At 38.2% G+C, this 24,296-nt stretch overlaps 3 protein-coding genes across 5 annotated transcripts; all 3 read left to right on the forward strand.

Annotated features, from left to right (window-relative positions):
- The first annotated feature begins 1,760 nt into the window (after positions 1-1,760).
- On the forward strand, positions 1,761-4,734 carry LOC137733658 (vesicle-associated protein 1-2). Its single transcript, XM_068472804.2, has 8 exons — positions 1,761-1,997; positions 2,119-2,189; positions 2,308-2,389; positions 2,488-2,603; positions 2,738-2,899; positions 2,996-3,046; positions 3,827-3,904; positions 4,364-4,734. Exons 1-8 carry the CDS (start codon positions 1,946-1,948, stop codon positions 4,472-4,474), a joined length of 723 nt encoding a protein of 240 aa, XP_068328905.2. The 5' UTR covers positions 1,761-1,945; the 3' UTR covers positions 4,475-4,734.
- A 4,556-nt stretch (positions 4,735-9,290) lies between these two features.
- LOC148695698 (uncharacterized) lies at positions 9,291-10,644 on the forward strand. Its single transcript, XM_088697374.1, has 3 exons — positions 9,291-10,206; positions 10,345-10,546; positions 10,639-10,644. The coding sequence occupies exons 1-3, from the start codon at positions 10,112-10,114 to the stop codon at positions 10,642-10,644; spliced, it is 303 nt and encodes a 100-aa protein (XP_088553500.1). The 5' UTR covers positions 9,291-10,111.
- Positions 10,645-14,580: 3,936 nt separating this feature from the next.
- On the forward strand, positions 14,581-20,506 carry LOC148695699 (uncharacterized). 3 transcript variants are annotated; one of them, XR_015964938.1, is made up of 4 exons: positions 17,379-18,667; positions 18,769-18,872; positions 19,404-19,470; positions 20,327-20,506. XR_015964938.1 is itself a non-coding variant. In XM_088698067.1 (3 exons), the coding sequence occupies exons 1-3, from the start codon at positions 14,635-14,637 to the stop codon at positions 20,331-20,333; spliced, it is 318 nt and encodes a 105-aa protein (XP_088554193.1). In that variant the 5' UTR covers positions 14,581-14,634; the 3' UTR covers positions 20,334-20,506. The 3 variants fall into 3 exon arrangements, 1 of the variants encoding a protein (XP_088554193.1); XR_015964937.1 differs by having other exon boundaries at positions 17,382-18,667; positions 18,762-18,872; XM_088698067.1 differs by lacking the exons at positions 17,379-18,667; positions 18,769-18,872 and adding an exon at positions 14,581-14,878.
- Positions 20,507-24,296: the final 3,790 nt, after the last annotated feature.

Genomic DNA, 24,296 nt, shown 5'->3' on the forward strand with positions numbered 1-24,296 from the left:
AGCCCATGCGGGCGATTGGGCTCGGAAGCGGCCTGAGTGAAAGGGGAGGCAAGGAATCCATAGCCTAAGAACCTTAGGCGAGCTGATGCAAGGCTGATGTCATGGCGACATCAGCCACGTTATAAAATTAATATAAAATATTAATAAAAATTAAAAAATTAATAAAAAATGTTAAAAATTAATAAATACAAAAAGTAAAAAAAAAAAAATTTAAATTTTTCTATAAATATGTTATCATTATTTTCCAACTTACACCACAATTTTATATTTTCTCAAATACCTTGGGTTGTAATTTCTTATTTAATGACATGTAGTACAACGAGACTGATTAAAAATCTTATCTGAAATTACAAATAAAATTATTTTTTTATTATTTTATAAAATAAAAAATACTAATATTTTATTGCCTATTGCCATGACTATTCAATTAGGGGTGGAGATGCAAAAAACAATTACTATTCATTAAAGGTAGTTACTGTTCAATAGGAAGTTGCCCTGAAGGGCCTTGATACGCTGGACTTGCTCTTACCATTTCCAACCGAGGGCCAAATAGTCATAGGGCCAATCATAATTTATTATTTAAATTTAAAAACTACAACTTCAATTTAAAAACTACAAATTAAATTTAAAAACTACAACAACTTAAATTTATAGGAAAAACAAGTATGGAGTAGTCATTTAAGTTTTATGTTGTTAAATGTTTTTTTTTTATGTTGTATAATTTTTATGTTGTTTAATGTTGTTTCATATTGTTTAATGTTGTTTCATGTTACTTAATTTAATTTAACTGTAAAAAAAAAATTCAAAAATAACGGCTAGTTAATGTTAGCTAGCTAGCCGTTGCAATTTGAATTGTGGCCCCACCTAGGGCTGGCTAGCTGGCTCATTTGGGCCAGCTAGTTGTCCCTTTTTTATCAAGTGGCGTCCACGAGCCCTTTGGCCTGGCCTTCAGTTGGAGACGGTTTTTGAGCTATTTTCAGCCATCTGTACCCTTCAGTTGGAGATGGTCTAAGTTCCATTTGAAAATCAACCGATTTCATCACTTTTTCGTTATTATTCAACTAAAGTCACTGAATTTTTTAATAACTTAAAAATTTTCATAGGCTCTATATAAATGTTACAAGAATATATTCAAATTTATGAAATTTTAAATGTTTGTAAAAGTTCGGACGCTAAAGTTAATATACTCGAATTCTTATAAATTATTCAAAATCCTAATAGGATATTTGTTTTTTCTGCTTAAAAATGGAATCAATTAGTGGCTTCGACAATTCACCATCATGCAATTCATCAAAACTAGAAATTAAATTTAGAATGTACCATGTGAAATACAGGTCTAAAATTTGTCCCAACGATTGAGCATTTAAGACTCTCACTCATGAGTGATATATCCTTGATTTAAATGAAGCATTGAAAATAGTAGCCACCTAGTACTATAGTTTAATGATATTCATTTTTACTCGTAAGTGAGTGATTATTTCCAAAAATAAATTTGAACCACATTAATAGTAGTCCATTATAAGGTTAATTTGAACCATATTAATGTAGATAATATCATTTGTTAAAAAAATAAAAATAAAAAACACAAAGCGTTGAAAACAGTAAGAACCAAAATTTCTTATCTTTTTGTTTGGTCAAAGTATATATTGTCATTCATGACTTGGGCATTAAGTGATCCGATAATTTGTTTCTTCAGGTAATCAAAAAGACAAACCTACCCTTCAAACTCCAATAAAAGTGCAGCTTTGATCTGAACCGAAGGAGCCGGTGACAAACCAGGTGACAGAAAGACAAGCCAACGCAGTCCCACGTTGTTCCTTCCCCTCTCTCAAATCATCCGAATCTCTCCCACTCTCTCCCCCTCTCGACCACTCATCGCCACCGGAAAACCGCTCACCCCGCCGCAAAACCACCATCCTCTCTCTCTTCTCCGATCGCTTCCGATATGAGCACCGGCGAGCTTCTCAGCATCGAACCCCAAGAGCTCCAATTCCCCTGTACGCTCTCTCTTTAACTGCTTCTCCTTTACTTGCAGATCCGCCTTTTTTATTTTTTACTCTTTCTGATATTTTAACTTTCATTTTTTTGATTAATTTCTTTGGATTTGAATGAAATTAGTTGAATTGAGGAAACAGATCTCTTGCTCTCTGCAACTCTCCAACAAAACCAACGACTATGTGGCTTTCAAGGTATTAAATTTTCACCCTTTTATACTTTTTCACCAGAGAAGTTAATTTCTGGGTCTGTTCAATTTTGACTGCTAGAGATTTGCAATCTTGGTTTTGGTGTAATTTTGTGGTCTTTTAGGTAAAAACAACAAATCCCAAGAAGTATTGTGTTAGACCAAACACTGGGGTTGTGTTGCCAAGGTCCACATGTGATGTTATAGGTATACCCTCCACACTGCAATTCATTCTTAATTGCTAATTATTCGCATAATTACGATATCCCGATGTGTTAACATGTGAAATTTGTATGTGGGTTAAGTGACAATGCAAGCACAAAAGGAGGCGCCTTTGGATATGCAATGCAAGGACAAGTTCCTTCTTCAGAGCGCCGTTGCCAGCCCTGGGACGACCACCAAGGACATCACTGCAGAGATGGTAGTTATATGATTTCTATGTGACCTTGTGTATGAGTTTTTGAGTTTACTTGGCTATATTTTTTGTGTAACTGACTTGTCGAAGTATATAACATGTGTTTGCGCAACTGGGTTTTTGTGTTTGTTAATTTTTAGTTCAATAAGGAGTCGGGGCATAATGTTGAAGAGTGTAAGTTGAGGGTTCTCTATGTTGCTCCGCCTCGGCCACCATCGCCGGTTCGCGAAGGTTCAGAGGAAGGTTCATCACCCAGGGCTTCAGTGGACAACGGGAGTGCAGCTGCTTCTGAGTTCAAAGCTGTGAGTACTTCTTGATGGATCAGAAAAGAAAGAGAACAATTTGATTTTGCCCTTAACTGTATTAAATAATGATTTCGTGATTATTTTTGGTTTTAGGCTTCAAGAGCTTTCTCTGAGCAACACGAGCCTCAAGATAACTCATCTGAGGTATACTTTTTATTTTTAAACTAGGTGGTATATTGAGTGTTGAACATTAAAGGTTTATGTAGCTGTCAATTAATGTTGGTTGTTTTTGCATGATTTGCATCTGTGTTTATTTTACGAGTACAATACAACATTTTTAAACGTCTAACCCCATCCAAGTGTGGGGCCTTTCATGTTTAGCATCCACTAGAATTTGAACAGTTCATGAACTCCTGTTTTCAGAATTTACCTTTAATCATCATAGCAAAGCATTTTAATGCCCTGGCAGACCTGAGGGCGGGTGGATTAGTTGTATCTTATGAAGCTGTTTTCAGATATTTTAGCGTATAGCAGCGGAGAGACCCCTAAGACTTCCCTGGCTACTTTTCCATTAGATTTTGTTGTTCATGAAGCTCTATTTGTAAGTTACCATTCCTCAGTTATGAATCCCTCCATTTACACAAGAAACTGAGGTAAGACTAATAATTTCAGAATTTACGATGACTCAAGTAGTTTGCAATTCTTGTATTCGTTCGTGTAGGTTGAAAATTCCCTTTTGGAGAATGCCCTTTTCACAATATTGTATGGCAAGCTTGAGCATTATCTCAATTGAATTATCCCTTTCAAGTTTCTCATTTAGACTCGCTACTGCTGATAACCATTTTGGATGTCCATTGTCCTTTAATCGACATTGTATATTTGTTTTTAATAGTGAAGGATATTTTTATGATGGAATGAATTTGTGGGGTTGCAGAATATTGACGTTGGCGGTATAAGGTAGTTAATATAATTTTGTAATTGCAGGCAAGGACATTAATTGCGAGGCTGACTGAGGAGAAAAATTCTGCCATTCAGCAAACTAACAGGCTTCAACAAGAACTGGTGAGGAACTTTTTGCTTTGGTTGTTTTAATGTCTGAGTGGAACATGGTAGTTAACATGATGTCTTTACAAAAGAACTAAAGATTATGAGAACATTTCAAGATTTTAAACCCTCACTAGAATACTAATTTGATCTAGTTGACCTTTGTTAATAGTGATATGTAATTAGTGTACTAATTATGATCCAGGAAAGCTTATTAAAATCTAGAAAGCTTCTTAATGATATTTTAAATTGCATGAACCCTAGATGTTTAAAGATTTGACATCGTATAGCTGTTTTGTCAAATCTTATCTGTCAGTATTTGATAATTCTCGGAACCAACCATTTATGGTACATCAATATACCGCCAGTTTTCAAATTTTTAAAGCTGTGTTACAATTCTGTACAGACTTAAGCATCTAGGTGAAAGTGAAACGAGATTGTTGACTTGTGCTAATGCTAATAAAACGTCATATGCAGGCTGTTTTGAGGCGCGGGGTCAACAGGAGTGCTGGCGGTATTCCATTTATCTACGTTCTTCTAGTTGGCTTGATTGGCATTATTTTGGGGTACATTCTGAAGAAGACATGACCAGGCACCTAACATTCCCGGGGCACTCCCTTTGCTGGACAATGAAATGTAAAAAAACAAGTAAAAAAACCAGAAATTGAATGCGTGGTTGATTAGTTGCAACTTTTGTTTATGGTATTACCAATCTGTATTGACACTGAGAATGTTCTGAAACACATTAGACGTAGCATTTTCTCATTGTATTAGACACCTTAAAATTGGTTCTGTTATTGACATGTAAGTTGAAAGTTTTCCGTTGTGCGGCCGCCTCCTTTGTGAAATATTTGTGTTTTCTTTCCCGAATCGAGGATTGGTTTTCTACTCTAATATTGGACGAATTGTAGGTTCGATTTCGATTTTTCAAAACATGTTCTCATGGCCGAAGTGTCTCAAATGCAAGTTGTTACAAAGTTTGCTCTCACACTGTCGAATTTCAACCAATGCAAGCTTTAACCTAACGGATATATACTCTTCATATAAGAGCATTACACGTCCTGCTATTAGCTTCCTAAAGTCGATATCTTAAAATCGTCATGCAGCTTTTGAATGACACCCAATCTAAACCCACTTGATGTGCATTATCCAATTCTTACTAATTCTTGCTGCTGCACTGCGCCGTCGGGAATGCTGCAACTTTTAAATCATATTCTTCGAAGGCATCAATCCACTAAAATTGTTTTGAAGCATCAATCCACAGCAGCTTTAGAAACACATTCTACCAAACACTCTACTCTATTTTATAGCTGATTATTCTTACAACACAGCATAAGCAACTTTTGTAAAAAGCACAATACCAAACTAGCCCTTAGCCTATTATTTACAAACTTCACAGAAATCTCTTTACTTGGTGAAATTCGAAATATCTATCGTTCCTGAGTCACTACTTACACCAAAAATTGGCAATTGATCTGTTCCTTTTCCATATTTGATTTGCTTTGGAAAAAAGTGTTGGAATGTAAGCTGCTTTGCAACCTTGAGGTTTCGAAGTAAAGACTAGACCTGGCAATTTATTACACGACACGTAAACGACACGAAAATAATGTGTTTCGGGTCAACACGATAACTAATCGGGCACGATAATAACCCGTTAATAACGGGTCCTTAACAGGTTTACACGAGAGTAACACGCGGGTAACCTGTTTCGACACGATAAGAAAAATGCTATTTTGATGATTTTAATTTTTTTAACTACTAAAAAAAACTTACTATAAAATGCAATAGATATAATGAATATGTATATATTGTTTATTAATTATTATTCTACTATTATTCTATATAAATTTTAAAATTTAAGTTTTATTTATTTATTTATTTTTATAGTATATTATAGGCAAAGATTGAGATTAAAAATCATAAAACACATTAAAAATAAAAATATCAAGTAATTTAAAAATACCAAAAACATAAAAAAAATTATAATAATTAATTTCCCGCCTAATATTTCAAGAGTTTCATCCATTTCCCACCTAATGTTTGGGAAATTTTGCAGCCTATATCCATCCATTTCCCGCCTAATGTTTACCCAAAGAAAAAAAATAACCAGCTTTTTTATTTTTTATTTTTTATCTCTTATAACATTTTAACTTGAATAAAAATAAAATACGTAATAAAAAACATAAATGTAATTTTATTATTAAATATCATCACATACTAATTGAAACATAGTCTAATTAACACTTAAAATATATAAATAATTAATATATTTATTCCAAGTCAACAAAACGATAAGATTCACTAACGCTTAAAGTTTATTTATACTTTAATTAAGTATAACATCAATGCGTATCCCATCAAAATGATGAAATTATGAATAAACTCTTAAGTGTTAGTGAATTTATCGTTTTGACGAGATACGTATCCTACAAAACTAATTTCAACAATCCAACCGTTAAACTTGTTTATACATGCTTCGAGATCGCATACTCTAAAAATTGTAAAAAACAAACATTCATAGATGAAGTAATGAGACAAAACTTTTCAACGGTTATAAATGAAAAAACACGATTTAATGGTTATTTTAACTCCGATTTTGATGATTGTTTACAGCTACACTCCTTGACCTTATATGAATACAATGAATGAATTCGATCTTCAATTTAAAATATTTACACTAGTGCATACCACAAATCTTATGTTATACTTAATGAAAGTATAAATAAACTTTTTAAGTGTTAGTTAATGTATTGTTTTGATGGGATACGCATCCTATGAAACTAATTTCAATGATCCAACCGTCAAACTTGTTTATACATGCTTCGAGATCTCATACACCAAAAATTGCAAAAAACAAACATTTAGAGATCAAGTAATGAGACAAAACTTTTCGACGGTTATAAACGAAAAATCACGATTTAACGGTTATTTTAACTTTGATTTTGATGGTTTTTTATAGCTACACTCCTTGACCTTATATAAATACAATGAATGAATTCGATCTTCAATTTAAAATATTTACACTAGTAGATACCACAAAATCTTATGTTATACTTGATGAAAGTATAAATAAACTCTTAAGTGTTAGTGAATCTATCGTTTTTATGGGATACGCATCTTAGAAACTAATTTCAACGATCCAACCGTTAAACTTGTTTATATATGCTTCAAGATCGCATACACCAAAAATTGCAAAAAACAAACATTCAGAGATAAAGTAATAAGACAAAACTTTTCAACGGTTATAAATCACGATTTAACGGTTATTTTAACTCCGGTTTTGATGATTTTTTTACAGCTACACTCCTTGACCCTAAACAAATACAATGAATGAATTCGATCTTAAATTTAAAATATTTACACTAGTGGATACCACAAAATCTTATGTTATACTTCATGAAAGTATAAATAAACTCTTAAGTGTTAGTGAATCTATCGTTTTGATGTGATACGCATCCTACGAAACTAATTTCAACGATCCAACCGTCAAACTAGTTTATATATGCTTCGAGATCGCATACGGCAAAAATTGCAAAAAACAAACATTCAGAGATCAAGTAATGAGACAAAACTTTTCGATGGTTATAAACGAAAAATCACGATTTAACGGTTATTATAACTCTGATTTTGATGATTTTTTTACAGCTACACTCCTTGACCCTAAATGAATACAATGAATGAATTCGATCTTCAATTTAAAATATTTACACTAGTGGATACCACAAAATCTTATGTTTTACTTGATGAAATTATAAATAAACTCTTAAGTGTTAGTGAATCTATCGTTTTTATGGGATACGCATCCTACGAAACTAATTTCAACGATCCAACCATCAAACTTGTTTATATATATGCGTCAAGATTGCATACGTCAAAAATTGCAAAAAAAAAAACATTCAGAGATCAAGTAATAAGACAAAACTTTTCGACGGTTATAAATGAAAAATCACGATTTAACGGTTATTTTAACTCTGATTTTGATGATTTTTTACAGCTACACTCCTTGACCCTAAACAAATACAATGAATGAATTCGATCTTCAATTTAAAATATTTACACTAGTCGATACCACAAAATCTTATGTTATACTTGATGAAAGTATAAATAAACTCTTAAGTGTTAGTGAATCTATCGTTTTTATGTGATACGCATCCTACGAAACTAATTTCAACGATCCAACCATCAAACTAGTTTATATATGCTTTGAGATCGCATACGCCAAAAATTGAAAAAAACAAACATCCAGAGATGAAGTAATGAGACAAAACTTTTCGATGGTTATAAACGAAAAATCACAATTTAACAGTTATTGTAACTCCGATTTTGATGATTTTTTACAGCTACACTCCTTGACCCTAAATGAATACAATGAATGAATTCGATCTTCAATTTAAAATATTTACACTAGTGGATACCACAAAATCTTATGTTATACTTGATGAAAGTATAAATAAACTCTTAAGTGTTAGTGAATCTATCGTTTTGATGGGATACGCATCCTACGAAGCTAATTTTAACGATCCAACCGTCAAACTTGTTTATATATGCTTCGAGATCGCATACGCCAAAAATTGCAAAAAAACAAACATTCAGAGATCAAGTAATAAGACAACTTTTCGACGGTTATAAACGAAAAATTAAGATTTAACGGTTATTTTAACTCCGATTTTGATGATTTTTTTTATAGCTACACTCATTAACCCTATATGAATACAATGAATGAATTCGATCTTCAATTTAAAATATTTACACTAGTGGATACTACAAAATCTTATGTTATACTTGATGAAAGTATAAATAAGGGTAGATTTTTAAAACCCTCCAAATCTCATGAACAATGTTATTTATTTGAGTGAAAAATTAATAATAATAAGTGTGAAAATTGTAATCACTCGTAATGAAAGACTTTACAACTTTCATTAAGGGGTCAACTCTGAAATTTAGTATGTATATTCTAATTTAGTATTATGTTTTACATTTTTTTTGGGTCAAATTATGTTTTTCTTTTCATTTTTATTGATTTAAAATATAATTTTCTTAACGGGTAACGGGTCGGGTCATATTACCTGATAATATTAACGGGTTGATTTCGGGTCGGGTCATATTACCTATTTTCTTTAACAGGTATTACACGACACGACCCGTTAAGCTATCGGGTATGACACGAAAATGACACGAACACGAGAAACACGACATGAATAAAGACCAAAGTGTTTCAAATGTGCAACGGCTAGTTTATATTTAAAGTGCAAAGGCTAGTTTTTCATGAGAATAGTAGGTAGAATCCTAGTCACTTAGAACAAATGTAAGGTTAGGATTAGAACATGTGAATGGCTGAAATTTACACATCTCTAATTGTTGCCTTCGGGGCAGTGTACCTTCTGCGATTTACCCATATGTCTTTCTAATGGATTGCACTTATAAGACTAACAAGTATAAGATGCCATTACTAGATATCATATGAGTTTCAAGTTACAACACGTCCTTTTATTTTTGTTTTATTTTCATGCAAAATGACAAAGAAAAGGATTATGTGTGGGCTCTAAAAAATGTTTAGTAAGCTTTTGGGAGTTGATAATCATCCTATGGTGATTATATCAGATAGGGAGTTAGAATTAATGAATGCTATACACATTGTCTTTCCAAGTACTTCCAATCTTTTGTGCGTGTGGCATATTGAGAAAAATAGACTTGCATATTGTAAAACTCATTTGGAGGAAGAAGTTGATTGGCTTGATTTCATTTCTACTTGGACAATTTTAATCCAATCTCCTAATGAAACATCATTCAATGAAGCTTGGAGTAGTTTTGAAGTTAAGTACAAGGAGAGGAAATTTGCTTTGACATATATTCTTAGTACTTGGCTTCCATACAAAGAAAAATTTGTAAGTGTATGGTCTAAGAAAGTTACACACTTTGGTAACCGTGTTACTTCAAGAGCTGAAGGTGCACATGCAATGTTCAAAAAATATCTTCAAGTTTCAACCAGAGGTCTTCACGAGGTAAAAGAAAAAATATGCATTGCTATTGAAAATCAATTTCAAGAAATCAAAACTCAACTTTCAAGCGAAAAAGTTAGAGTTGCACACAAGTTTCGACTTTCCTTCTTCAAAAAAGGTTGTTACTCATGTATCTAGGTTTGCATTGAATGAGTTATATAATCAATATGAAGCATCAAGTTCATGTAATCTTTCACCTTAATGTGAGGGTCATTTTCTCAAGACAATGGGTCTTCCAGGTGCACACAAGATTAGAGAGATGAATATTGAAGTCTTGCAACTAAATGACATACATCCACAATGGAAGATTGATACAAGATTGTTAATGAATGTCCTGCAAGCTTAGAAAAGAGAATATATAAACAAGTTTGTTTTTTGCAATTAAGGGAAGAGAAGTATCAAGAATTTCAGAGATCAAGAAATTCACAAGTTTGCTATTGGAGTTTAAAGTATGAAAAGTTGCCCCTTACTCAAAAAAGAGAATAACAAAATGCATCTTTGTGAATTTCTTGATACTTCTCTTCCCTTAATTCTTGAACCTAATGATAAATCTCACAAAGGTCATCCGGTAGGGTCTAAAAACAGAAACGAATCAAGCTCTACAAAGTGTGTTCCTTCAAAGTTTGGAATAGTGGCGAAGGCTTGGAAACGTGCTCGATATGTACGTTATTATTATTTATTTATCTTTTAACATTCTCTACTATGGTCATGATTATCTATATATACGTGTAAATTAATGTTCATTGTTTATAGGTATGAGGAGCATAATGATTTGCCAGGGAAACTTTTTTTTAATAGCTTAGATGCGTAAAGAACACACGAAGGTACACACATTTTTGTTTATTTTTCCAATAAAAATACTAATCAAGTTTCTAATTTTCTTTCCATTTGTTGACATGTTTACATTTACTTGTAGGTTGGAGTGAATAGGTTGATTCATATCTTTTTGGTAACATTGACATCTCCTTTTGAAAACAAGATTAAGGCCAACCATAGTGCAGGCAGGATGTGAAAGCTTGTAGTTACATATGATATTTTTTTTTGGGGGGCATGAGTATGCTATTTGGGGATTGAAGTGTATTTGGATTGCTTAATAGTATCATTAGGTAATCGTTTTAGTTGACTCCAAAAAAAAAGGTAATCGTTTTATTTTTATTTGTTGCTGAATATATATATATATATATATATATATATATATATTGTAACATCCCGTCCCGAAACTAACGAGACGTACATTTAAAATGACAATTTTACCCTAATTTGTTTGTGTACGTTAAGTGTTGTGTAGTGTGGTGTTGTAGGACCACACACACACTCACACCTCACCCTCACTTTCCCGGGATTCCCTCCCTCATTCCCTCACTCTTTGTCTCTCTGTCTCTGTCTCAGTCTCTCTCTCTCTCTCCCCGAATCCATCTTCTTCTTCTTCCTTCAACACACACGGCCACACATACAAACATACTCAAACCTGCACCAATTAAGAAACCAAGACCACCCTCGTGCTCGTGAGGTTGTGAGGAGCACAACCATACCAATTCCAGGTAAGAATTCGAACGTTTTCACGTCGTTTCAACAATGGCCGAATTTTACACTGTTCATGCAAACCTAAACTAGCTTGTTTTTGGAATTTCTAAGCTTGTAGTTGTGCTTGTGAGGTCCCAAGGAGCCTCGGAGTAGTTCGTTGGGTGAATTTGGACGTCGGGATCGTCCTGTACGAAGTTGGCCGATTCTTGAAGTTGAAGACAGGTATGATCTAGCAATTTTTAGGCCTTAAAACTAGTCTAACGTGATTCTACTAGTCCTAAGCTTCATTTTGGTATAAAGAACGTGAAAAATGGTTGAAAAACGAAGGAGAAAACTTAGTTTGAAAATTACCCAGTTTTCCGGCGCCGTCGCCGGCGCCGGCGTCTCGCCGGAGAAGAAAGGAGAATATTCCGTTAAGTCTAACGGAATATTCCTAACGGCAGTGACAGAATCCGGTTAGATTTGACGGAATATTCCGTCAGTTAACGGAATATTCCTGACGGCGTCAACTGACGCCGTCAGTGTGCAGTGCACGTGGGCCGCGCGTGGGGGCGCGTAGGTCCGTGCGTGTTCAGGCGCGTGGGGGCGCGTGCGTGGTCCAAAAATTTTTCTAAAAATATGGGCGTGATCCTGAGGTTGTGTAGGTCACGTTGGTATATTCATTTGTCCATTTTGAGCAATGTATGAGAAGTTATTACGAGAAGTTGCTTAGGTGCTTTTAAATTAATGTTTTCGTAACTTTGTCGCGTATAGGTGATTCGTTTTCCGAGGACGAGCGTACGCACTCGAGGCAGGGGGGCTACGACCCTTCTAATTATCAGTGAGTGGGCTTTTGTTTTCCGTATATACCTATATACATATTAATTCCCAGAAATTAAATAGAAAAGGTTATATGTTTTATGCCATGCATCATTTGAATATTGTTTACGCATCATCACGTGCGTTGGTAGTTGGCATACATATATAAATGTGTATTTGGTGCTGTGGACGCACAGGTAAGTGCCAGGTAAGCGGTATTCATGTGGTTATGCATTCCTGTTTATTATGCAATAGTAGTTTGAAATGCTTAGAGAGCTCATAATCTGCACCCCCGGTGTTAGTGCTCCCGCCCAGGGCCAGGGCACAGTCCTTCACGTGATGTTCACCAGCACCACACGCTCGCCTTGGATCCAAGTTAGGTGCAAGCCTTGTCGTACAGACCACATTAGGTGGTTCCGACTCGTAGGTGACCCGCGATTATTCGCACAGTCTTCACGTGATCGTAGCACTAGAGCGTATATATTACACCCAGTCTTGTCGTACAGACCACGTTAGGTGGTTCCGACTCGTGTGCAGATTCAGATATTGAGTTGAGATTGAAGCTCTATATGCAGCCGTACAGGTCACGTTAGGTGACTCCCGGCTGCCAGATTATATGTTATTGATGTGAATTATGCTTGAACAATTACATTTGATTATGAGATTCTGTTGTGGCATATTCTCAAGCATGAATGGCATATTGTGAGCATGAATGGCATATGTGGAGCATTATTGACATACCTATACATACGTATATATGTTCATTTTCTGGGAAGTATACAGGTTTTACGGCGAGGGGTTAGAATGTATTTTTGTTAAAGAGTTTTAAAAGAGCTTTGTTTTTGCCCACTCACGCTTTTGTTTTTGCGCCCCTCCAGGTTCTAGTGGTCTAGCAAGTTCGGTGGTCCATCCCAGAGGGCGTCCCGGCATTTCTGACAGACACTCACCATTGTAGGGTCACCTTCGGGTGTACATATGTCGTAACTTTCCTTTTTCGACTGCTGTAGACTTGCTCTGAATTGTGTCTCACATACACTAGTACTTTGTATGCTATTAGGTTTTTAATTATCCGTACTTTTATATTACTATACCTTTAGCTTCCGCACGCGCACATGGCTACGTCACCTTCGCGTGACGGCCAGCATGCCCTGATCTCGGTCGGGGTGTGTCAGCTTGGTATCAGAGCCTAGGTTTGGCAGTCCTGTGTCTTTGTGAGTATTCTAATAGTTGGTGTCTTCTGTCAGAATCATGCCGCCTCGTCGGGAACCACGTCGCTCAGATGAGTCTAGTTTTCCTGATCTTACTCAGTTGGGGGAAGTGATTGCTACAGCCCTTCAAACAGTGATGCGCCCTCCCCAGAGGACTCCTCTGGAGACTATGTATAACTTGAAGTTGGATAAGTTTAAAGGTAACGAGGGTCATGAAGGCGCAGAACGTTGGTTGGAACACATAGAGAAGACTTTCCGTGTGTTACATAACCAGGGGAACCTTCCTATGGAAAGGTGGGTTGAGACAACCTCTTGGTTTCTGGAGATGGAGTCTGCAGCTTGGTGGGAGCAAGAACTTCGTAGGTTGACTCCAGCTCAGAGGACCGATTGGAATGTTTTCAAAGACGTGTTTCAAAGGAGATTTGTACCCCCTGAGTATATCGACCGTAAGAAACAGGAATTCACTGAATTGAAACAGCGAAAGATGACGGCTAACGAGTACTATCGTAAGTTCACTGATTTGTCTCGTTACTATCCTGATGTCGCTGGTAATCCGGCGGAGATGCTTCGTCGTTTTCGCTTGGGCACTAAGAAGAAATGGCGTTCTATGGTAACTACTACTCACTGTGAGTCATATCAGGAGTTCTATGAGATATTGTTGAGGGTAGAGGACTCTGAGAATATGTCAAGTGATAGTGACGAAGAGAAAAACGGCAATCAGAAGAAAGACGACAAAGGAAAAGGTCAAACATCGTTGGGGCCTCGCCAAACTCAGAACTTTAAAAGGGGTGGTGCAAGTTCAAGTTCGTCTAGTGGTGGTTTCAGTGCCTCTGGACAAGGACGTGGAGGTAGGTTTTATGGAGGTGCTCGAGGCCAGAGACAAGATGATGGTGGCCGAAACCGACTCCCATTTTGCCGTAGATGTAATAATCGACATTTCGGCGAGTGTAGGCGTGGCAACGGTGCTTGTTTCACGTGTGGGCAGATGGGACATAGAGCGGTGAATTGTCCCCAGGGTCAGCAACAGAAGCCGCAGCAGACCTTTATGCCGCCACCTGCACCGATTCGGCAAATCCAAGGTCCGAGTAATTATGGTCAAACAGGTAGAGGTGGTGCCTATCACTATCAGGGTGATGCTGTTCCCTATGCCCCGGGACCATATCAGTACCCCCAGGACCCGTATTCACAAGGTGGTTATCCCCCGTATCCCAGCAACTACATGCCGTATCCTCCAGCTCCAACAAGTGGTTCTCAGTGGTACCAAGGAGGACAGTATCAGCAGGGTGAGAATGCCACTAGTAGTGCAGGGTCTTCGAGGCAGATGGGTCAGCCCAGTCAGGGGCGTGGAGCTCAAGGTCGCGGTGTTCAAGCGAGCAGAGGTCGTGGAGGACGACAGCAGGGCCAGGGGCGTATTCACAATATTTCCCTGCAGGATGCTCAGAACAACCCGGACTTGATAATGGGTACGTTAAACATTCTTGGTTATTTTGCTAGAGTCTTAATTGATTGTGGAGCTACACATTCCGTTATTTCTCATACATTTGCTCAAGTAACGCAACCTCGCCCCACACCTCTAGGGTACGATTTAGAGTTCGCTATGCCTAGAGGAGAGAGATGTGTTGTAGATTGTGTGTACCCAGGATGTCCAGTGATAGTAGAGGGTGTAGTTATGCCCGCGGATCTTATTCCGTTAGATATTGTCGATTTTGATGTGATTTTGGGCAATGATTGGTTGCACTTCTATCGTGCCAAAATTGATTGTTACGGGAAAGTAGTTACTTTTCACCGTCCTGGATTACCTGAGGTTACTTTTGTGGGTGAGCAGAGTGGGGTAAGACATGGTGTTATTTCGGCTTTACGAGCGAAGAAGTTGTTGACTAAAGGTTGTCAGGGGTATCTAGCTCATGTGGTACTAGAGGAGGCCGTTCCAAGCAGAATTGAGGATGTGAGAGTGGTTAGACACTTCCCTGATGTTTTTCCTGAAGATTTACCTGGTTTACCCCCAGATCGAGATGTGGATTTCACTGTTGAGTTGCTTCCAGGTACCAATCCTATTTCATTAACTCCTTATCGTATGGCTCCCGCTGAGTTAAGGGAATTGAAAGTGCAATTACAGGAATTAGTGGATAAGGGATTCATTCAGCCTAGTATTTCACCTTGGGGCGCTCCAGTGTTGTTTGTGAAAAAGAAAGATGGGACTTTGAGGCTGTGTATCGACTACAGACAATTGAATCGGGTGACGATTAAAAACCGTTATCCATTGCCTCGTATCGACGATTTGTTTGATCAGCTGAGAGGTGCTTGTGTATTTTCTAAGATAGACTTGAGGTCTGGGTACTATCAGCTGAAGATTAGTAGGGATGATGTTCCTAAGACGGCGTTCAGGACTCGTTACGGTCATTACGAGTTTCTGGTTATGCCATTTGGGTTGACGAATGCACCAGCAGCTTTTATGGATTTAATGAACCGGGTATTTCAGCCTTACCTGGATAGATTTGTCATTGTCTTCATTGACGATATTCTGGTGTATTCTAAGTCCAAAGCGGAACATGTCCGACATCTTACTTTGGTGTTGAAAAGGTTGAGAGAACACCAATTGTATGCTAAGTTTAGTAAGTGCCAGTTCTGGTTAGATCAAGTCGCGTTTTTGGGGCACATCATTTCTGCTCAAGGTATTCTGGTTGATACTCAGAAGGTTGCAGCTGTGGAGAGTTGGGAGCAACCACGAACCGTCACTGAGGTGAGAAGTTTCATTGGTTTGGCGGGATATTATCGGAGATTCGTTAAGGATTTTTCGGTAATTGCTTTGCCACTGACGAGGTTAACAAGGAAAGATGTTAAGTTTGAGTGGAATGATAAGTGTGAGCAAAGTTTCCAGCAGTTGAAGCATTGTCTTACTAATGCACCTGTTTTGGCACTTCCAGACGATAGTGGTGATTTCGAGGTTTATAGCGATGCTTCCTTGAATGGTCTGGGATGTGTATTGATGCAGCATGGTAGGGTGATTGCTTATGCTTCGCGGCAGTTGAAAACCCATGAAATGAATTACCCTACACATGATTTGGAGTTGGCTGCTATTATCTTTGCGTTGAAGTTGTGGAGACACTATCTTTATGGAGAAAAGTGTAGGATCTTCACAGATCACAAGAGTCTTCAGTATCTCTTTACCCAGAAGGAACTTAATCTTCGTCAACGGAAGTGGTTGGAGTTGCTCAGCGATTACGATTGCACGATTGATTATCACCCTGGTCGTGCGAACGTAGTAGCCGATGCACTTAGCAGGAAGTCACATGGCCGTATCAATGCGTTGTACGCTAGTCGTATTCCTCTTTTGGTGGACTTGCGTGCTACGGGAGTAAGGTTAGAAGCAGAAGATCGAGAAGTGGCATTACTTGCTAATTTTCAAGTTAGGCCAATCTTAGTTGATCGGGTGCTTGAAGCTCAGGTAGCTGATGAACAGATTCAAGAACTAATTCAAGCTCGAGGTCAAGGAAGGTGGCGAGATCTCAGAGTTCGTGATTCTGATGGCATGTTGATGTTAGAGGGTAGAATGTTCGTGCCTAGTAATGTGGACTTGAAGAAGGAAATTCTTGATGAAGCACATATCTCGGCTTATGCCATGCACCCAGGGGCAACCAAAATGTATCATACCATTCGACCATTTTACTATTGGCCGGGTATGAAAAGGGAGATAGCTGAGTATGTGAGCAGTTGTGCTGTTTGTCAGCAGGTTAAAGCAGAAAGAAAGAAGCCGTTTGGATTGTTACAGCCGCTTCCCGTTCCAGAGTGGAAGTGGGAAAATATCACTATGGATTTTGTGTACAAGTTGCCGCGTACACATAATGGCTTTGATGGCATTTGGGTGATCGTTGATCGGCTCACTAAGTCGGCACATTTCATTCCAGTAAGAGAGAAGTATTCTTTGAGCCGGTTAGCGGAATTGTTTATCTCAAAGGTTGTGAAGTACCATGGTGTCCCTGTAAGTATTGTCTCGGATCGTGATCCACGATTCACATCAAAGTTTTGGGTAGCCTTTCAGGAAGCTTTGGGTACGAGACTACTTTACAGTACGGCATATCATCCACAAACGGACGGACAGTCTGAGAGAACTATTCAGACCTTGGAAGATATGCTGCGAGCATCAGTGTTACAGTTCAGTGATGCTTGGCACCAGCGATTAGATTTAATGGAATTTGCTTACAACAACAGTTTCCATTCGAGCATTGGCATGGCGCCATTTGAAGCTTTGTATGGTAGATCTTGTCGCACTCCGTTATGTTGGTCGGAGGTTGGCGAAAGAGTCTTGGTAGGTCCGGAGATTGTCGAGGAGACTACTCAAAATGTTCAGGTAATTAGGTCTAACCTGAAAGCAGCTCAGGACAGGCAGAAAAGTTTAGCAGATCGACATGCTACGGACAGAACGTATGAGGTCGGAGATTGGGTATTTCTAAAGCTTTCACCGTGGAGAGGTGTTGTGCGGTTTGGAAAGAAAGGGAAGTTGAGTCCCAGGTATATCGGACCGTACATAGTCACAGAAAAAGTTGGTGAGGTAGCTTATAGGTTGGAGTTGCCTCCGGAGTTGGCTAAAGTGCATAACGTTTTTCACGTGTCTATGCTCCGACATTACGTTGCTGATCCATTGCATGTGATACCTCCTCAACCGTTAGAGATAAATCCAGATTTGACGTACGACGAGGAACCGTTAACGATCTTAGATTGGAAAGAAAAGGTTCTGAGGAACAAGACGGTGAATTTGGTGAAAGTTTTGTGGAGGAGTCACTCGGTTGAAGAAGCTACATGGGAGACAGAAGAACGAATGAGGGATTTGTATCCTAGATTATTCTTTGACTATTAGGGGTGTATTGAGGTTGTTTTGAATTTCGGGACGAAATTCTATTAAGGAGGGTAGGTTGTAACATCCCGTCCCGAAACTAACGAGACGTACATTTAAAATGACAATTTTACCCTAATTTGTTTGTGTACGTTAAGTGTTGTGTAGTGTGGTGTTGTAGGACCACACACACACTCACACCTCACCCTCACTTTCCCGGGATTCCCTCCCTCATTCCCTCACTCTTTGTCTCTCTGTCTCTGTCTCAGTCTCTCTCTCTCTCTCCCCGAATCCATCTTCTTCTTCTTCCTTCAACACACACGGCCACACATACAAACATACTCAAACCTGCACCAATTAAGAAACCAAGACCACCCTCGTGCTCGTGAGGTTGTGAGGAGCACAACCATACCAATTCCAGGTAAGAATTCGAACGTTTTCACGTCGTTTCAACAATGGCCGAATTTTACACTGTTCATGCAAACCTAAACTAGCTTGTTTTTGGAATTTCTAAGCTTGTAGTTGTGCTTGTGAGGTCCCAAGGAGCCTCGGAGTAGTTCGTTGGGTGAATTTGGACGTCGGGATCGTCCTGTACGAAGTTGGCCGATTCTTGAAGTTGAAGACAGGTATGATCTAGCAATTTTTAGGCCTTAAAACTAGTCTAACGTGATTCTACTAGTCCTAAGCTTCATTTTGGTATAAAGAACGTGAAAAATGGTTGAAAAACGAAGGAGAAAACTTAGTTTGAAAATTACCCAGTTTTCCGGCGCCGTCGCCGGCGCCGGCGTCTCGCCGGAGAAGAAAGGAGAATATTCCGTTAAGTCTAACGGAATATTCCTAACGGCAGTGACAGAATCCGGTTAGATTTGACGGAATATTCCGTCAGTTAACGGAATATTCCTGACGGCGTCAACTGACGCCGTCAGTGTGCAGTGCACGTGGGCCGCGCGTGGGGGCGCGTAGGTCCGTGCGTGTTCAGGCGCGTGGGGGCGCGTGCGTGGTCCAAAAATTTTTCTAAAAATATGGGCGTGATCCTGAGGTTGTGTAGGTCACGTTGGTATATTCATTTGTCCATTTTGAGCAATGTATGAGAAGTTATTACGAGAAGTTGCTTAGGTGCTTTTAAATTAATGTTTTCGTAACTTTGTCGCGTATAGGTGATTCGTTTTCCGAGGACGAGCGTACGCACTCGAGGCAGGGGGGCTACGACCCTTCTAATTATCAGTGAGTGGGCTTTTGTTTTCCGTATATACCTATATACATATTAATTCCCAGAAATTAAATAGAAAAGGTTATATGTTTTATGCCATGCATCATTTGAATATTGTTTACGCATCATCACGTGCGTTGGTAGTTGGCATACATATATAAATGTGTATTTGGTGCTGTGGACGCACAGGTAAGTGCCAGGTAAGCGGTATTCATGTGGTTATGCATTCCTGTTTATTATGCAATAGTAGTTTGAAATGCTTAGAGAGCTCATAATCTGCACCCCCGGTGTTAGTGCTCCCGCCCAGGGCCAGGGCACAGTCCTTCACGTGATGTTCACCAGCACCACACGCTCGCCTTGGATCCAAGTTAGGTGCAAGCCTTGTCGTACAGACCACATTAGGTGGTTCCGACTCGTAGGTGACCCGCGATTATTCGCACAGTCTTCACGTGATCGTAGCACTAGAGCGTATATATTACACCCAGTCTTGTCGTACAGACCACGTTAGGTGGTTCCGACTCGTGTGCAGATTCAGATATTGAGTTGAGATTGAAGCTCTATATGCAGCCGTACAGGTCACGTTAGGTGACTCCCGGCTGCCAGATTATATGTTATTGATGTGAATTATGCTTGAACAATTACATTTGATTATGAGATTCTGTTGTGGCATATTCTCAAGCATGAATGGCATATTGTGAGCATGAATGGCATATGTGGAGCATTATTGACATACCTATACATACGTATATATGTTCATTTTCTGGGAAGTATACAGGTTTTACGGCGAGGGGTTAGAATGTATTTTTGTTAAAGAGTTTTAAAAGAGCTTTGTTTTTGCCCACTCACGCTTTTGTTTTTGCGCCCCTCCAGGTTCTAGTGGTCTAGCAAGTTCGGTGGTCCATCCCAGAGGGCGTCCCGGCATTTCTGACAGACACTCACCATTGTAGGGTCACCTTCGGGTGTACATATGTCGTAACTTTCCTTTTTCGACTGCTGTAGACTTGCTCTGAATTGTGTCTCACATACACTAGTACTTTGTATGCTATTAGGTTTTTAATTATCCGTACTTTTATATTACTATACCTTTAGCTTCCGCACGCGCACATGGCTACGTCACCTTCGCGTGACGGCCAGCATGCCCTGATCTCGGTCGGGGTGTGTCATATATAGCTGTTTTATATTTGTTTCGTTAGGCAGTAGAAGACCTTAAGGTCTTCTGGTTAGGCCTTATATGGTTTAGTGTTTTATGGTTGGGCCTTTTTTTTTTTTTTTTTTTTTTAAAAAAAAAAAAGTGTAAAACAAAATAATAAATGTATTTTAAAATTCCAAAGATCAAAAAGTAGGAAGGGCATATATAAAAGATCAAATAGTAGAAGATGAATAAAGTGTTAAAAAATGGAAAGGGTGTGGAACAAGTATTTAAGGATGTGTGAATATCACAACCATAAATATATGTCCAACTAAGACAGTAGACAAACTAACACACTTTGAGGCTTTTCATGGTAGAAAGCCTTCTGTGAAACACTTGAAAGTATCCGGAGCTGTGTGCTACGTCTACGTACCTACATAACTAAGGCGTAAATTGGAGTAAACTAGCAAGGAATTTGTGTTTGTTGGGTACGGAAATTGTGAGAAATGATACATGTTGTTCAATGTCAATACACAGAATATCATAATTTTAAGGGATGTAGTATTTGATGAAAAAGCAAACTGGAGTTGGGAGAATAACACTGAAGTAAAAATTTCAGTATCCTTGGATGGTGATTCTTCTAAATTTATGGACTCAGGAAGAACCTAAAATGATTACTGCAATTCAAGAACCTGCTCAATCTCTTCAATCCTTTCAAATGTCAACACCTCAAACTACAAGTGGGAATTCTCAACTGACAGGTTCACAGAGACTCCAAGTTCAACTCCTTACAGAATGAGGAGTCTGAGTGAATTATATGCTTCCTGCAATTTTTGTATTGTAGAACCAGAAAACTTCGGAGAAGCTAAGGATGATGTAGCATGGTAGAAAGCTATAGAAGATGAAATTGCAATTCAAGAAAAGAACTCAACATGGGAATTGGCTAATAGACCACATGATAAGTCTGTTATTAGTGTTAAGTGGGTATACAAAACCAAATTAAATTTAGATGGGTCTGTGTAGAATAACAAGGCAATACTTGTTGCCAAAGGGTACTCATCGTAACATGGAGTTGGTTTTAATGAAACCTTTGCACAAGTGGCAAGATTGGACATAATTAGAACCTTAATAGATTTGGCAGCGCAAAAAGATTGGAATTAGTTCCAATTGGACGTTAAATTAGCCTTCCTCAGTGGAGTATTGGAGGAAGAGGTCTATGTTGCGCAGCTTGAGGGTTTCCAGACTAAAAAGGTAGAAGACAAGGTATATAGGTTGAAGAAGGTCTTAGATAGTCTAACGAAGTTCAAGTGAAGATATCTTATATACCAAGAAACAAGGCAACTCTAATATGTTCATAGTGTCCCTTTGTGTTGATGATGTGGTGTCACTAGCAACAATGAAGGAATGCTCAATGAGTTCAAAAATGATATGATAAAGCAGTATGACATGACAGACTTGGGCTTATTGCATCATTTCTTTGGTATAAGAGCAGTGTAGAATGATAGTGGAATCTTCATACATCAAATGAAGCATGCCAAGACTGTTGGAGAAATTTGGACTCAAGAATTGCAAACCAATGTACACTCTACTTGTGTCAAATGCAAAACTATGTCAAGATGATGAAATTGAAGCTTTGGATCAAAATTTGTATAGGAGTATTGTTGGCAGCCTCCTCTACTTGATTGCAACAAGACCTGACATTATGCAAGCATCAAGTCTACTCTCAAGGTTCATGCATTGTCTGACAAAACCTCACTTGGGAACTACAAAAAGTGATTGATCATGGAATTCATTATAGGAAGGGTCAAACCACAATTCTTGTTGGCTTCTGTGACAATGATTGGGAAGGTAGTGAGGATGATTCAAAAAGCATCTCAAAGTATGCTTTTCACCTTTAGGTCAGGTGTGTTTTCATGGGTTTCTGTCAAGCAACAAAATGTTGCATTATCAACTGCAGAAGCTGAGTATATGGCTGCTGTAGAAGCAACATCTCAGGTCATTTGGCTTAGATTTGTGCTAAAGGATTTTGGCGAAGTTCAATTGGAAGTTACATCACTGATGTGTGACTACAAGTCAGCGATAACAATGATGAAGAATCCTGTATTCCGTCACAGAACAAGGCACATCAAGAGGAAGTACAATTTCATCAGGGACAGTTGCAACAAAATGTGATTCAACTACTTTACTACGAAATTAAGGATCAAGTGGATGATATCTTCACCAAGCCACTGAATAAAGAGAGGTTCACATATCTGAGAGGTCTACTTGGTGTCAAGTCTAGAAACATCTTAAAGGGGAATGTTGGAATGTAAGCTGTTTTGCAGCCATGAGGTTTCGAAGTCAAGACCAAAGTATTTCAGCCATGTAACGGCTAGTTTTTATTTGAAGTGGCAAGTTATTGATAAGAGTACTAGGTAGAATCCTTATCACTTAAAACAAATGTAAGGTTAGAATTAGAACATGTGAATGGCTGAGATTTACACATCCAGTTGTTACCTTCAAGGCAGTGTACTTTCTGCAAAAATTGCAGATAAGAGAATGTTTGTCCGATACTGATAAATAAGAATGAATAGCAGCAGTTTAGCAGCAACGTTTTGCTCACTGAAATTTTAGCCAAATTCCTTTTGTTTTGTTTCAATCTTACATCATAATCTCTCCCTAAAATCCAAACTTTAACAGAATGTACCATGGTTTCGATCACTTTAATGCCTTTCTTAGTTACAATACTCGCAACGAGACTCCATAAAGAAAATAAAAACAAAAAGAAACAAAGAAAAAGTATACCAGTTCACCAAATCAAAATTTCCACACAGAACAAGCAACTGTTTTCCCTGCGACCCAGATTTTGTTTTTACACTCACTAAATCATCGTCATCCTCGTCATCCATAGCCTCTTCCTTTTACCTACTAGACGAAGAAGGTCCCTTTTACTCCTCTTCAAGCCTGTATTCCTCGTCATCCTCCAAGACTTTGGCTTTCCCCTTCTTCTGCTCCTTTTACTTCTTCGCATTTAGGCCTTAACCCATTACAAGCGATTTTAGGCAGAGCTAAAGCCTCCATTCTCACCCTGTTCTCTGCAATTCTTAATAGCTTCTGATTCTCGTACTCTGGCACTGCTCCCGCTTGTTTTTGCCACCATTCATGGGGTTTCCTGCATCCTCTGACTCTCTGCGGAGGTGTCGGAGACGGAAAATGATTCTCTCCCTTCTTTTTTTCCCTCTCCTTCTCTACCCTTCTATTTGAACGATCACGGTTAAGCCACGCCATCATTTTATATTAATTTTTTATAGAAAGAGAAAGACAAAATAAAAAGTTTGAGAGGAGGATATGAAAGGGAATGGAAATAAGAGGGAAGAGAATCCTAGTCCGTCGGAAACTTCTTCGACGTCCAAGTCAGAGATCGAACTTTGGCATCTTTGAACTGTGAGATTATTGAATTATGGCAAAAAATTTCAAAGAGAGAGCAAATTGGGTATGGGCGCCTTAAACTGCCAAACGTAGAACAATGACGAATTAGATTTTGGATTGTCGCCGTGACATTTAAAATTTACTAGCCTCTCAGGTCGGTTTTTCAATCACGCGCCCCACACGCCATTTATAAATTTTTAATTACGTAAGCTAGAAGCAACTTCTAAACTTTTATTTTATTTTTGATATTTTTTATTTGTCAAGATACTTTTGTTATGCACACAATTAAAAAACTAATCAAAT

Source organism: Pyrus communis, chromosome 7 (genome assembly GCF_041283825.1).
Source record: "Pyrus communis isolate YQ-2024b chromosome 7, ASM4128382v1, whole genome shotgun sequence".
In the NCBI taxonomy this organism is placed as follows: Eukaryota; Viridiplantae; Streptophyta; class Magnoliopsida; order Rosales; family Rosaceae; genus Pyrus; species Pyrus communis.

Excerpts from the sequence above, each read along its gene's own strand:
- LOC148695699 (XM_088698067.1), top strand. The coding sequence starts at position 14,635 with ATGCCGTATCCTCCAGCTCCAACAAGTGGTTCTCAGTGGTACCAAGGA. Across the intron at positions 14,879-19,403 it reads CAACCCGGACTTGATAATGG|GTGATTCGTTTTCCGAGGAC; the intron begins GTACGTTAAACA and ends TGTCGCGTATAG.
- LOC137733658 (XM_068472804.2), top strand. The coding sequence starts at position 1,946 with ATGAGCACCGGCGAGCTTCTCAGCATCGAACCCCAAGAGCTCCAATTC. Across the intron at positions 2,190-2,307 it reads ACGACTATGTGGCTTTCAAG|GTAAAAACAACAAATCCCAA; the intron begins GTATTAAATTTT and ends GTGGTCTTTTAG. Across the intron at positions 2,900-2,995 it reads CTGCTTCTGAGTTCAAAGCT|GCTTCAAGAGCTTTCTCTGA; the intron begins GTGAGTACTTCT and ends TTTTGGTTTTAG.
- LOC148695698 (XM_088697374.1), top strand. The coding sequence starts at position 10,112 with ATGGGTCTTCCAGGTGCACACAAGATTAGAGAGATGAATATTGAAGTC. Across the intron at positions 10,207-10,344 it reads TGGAAGATTGATACAAGATT|TTGCCCCTTACTCAAAAAAG; the intron begins GTTAATGAATGT and ends AAGTATGAAAAG.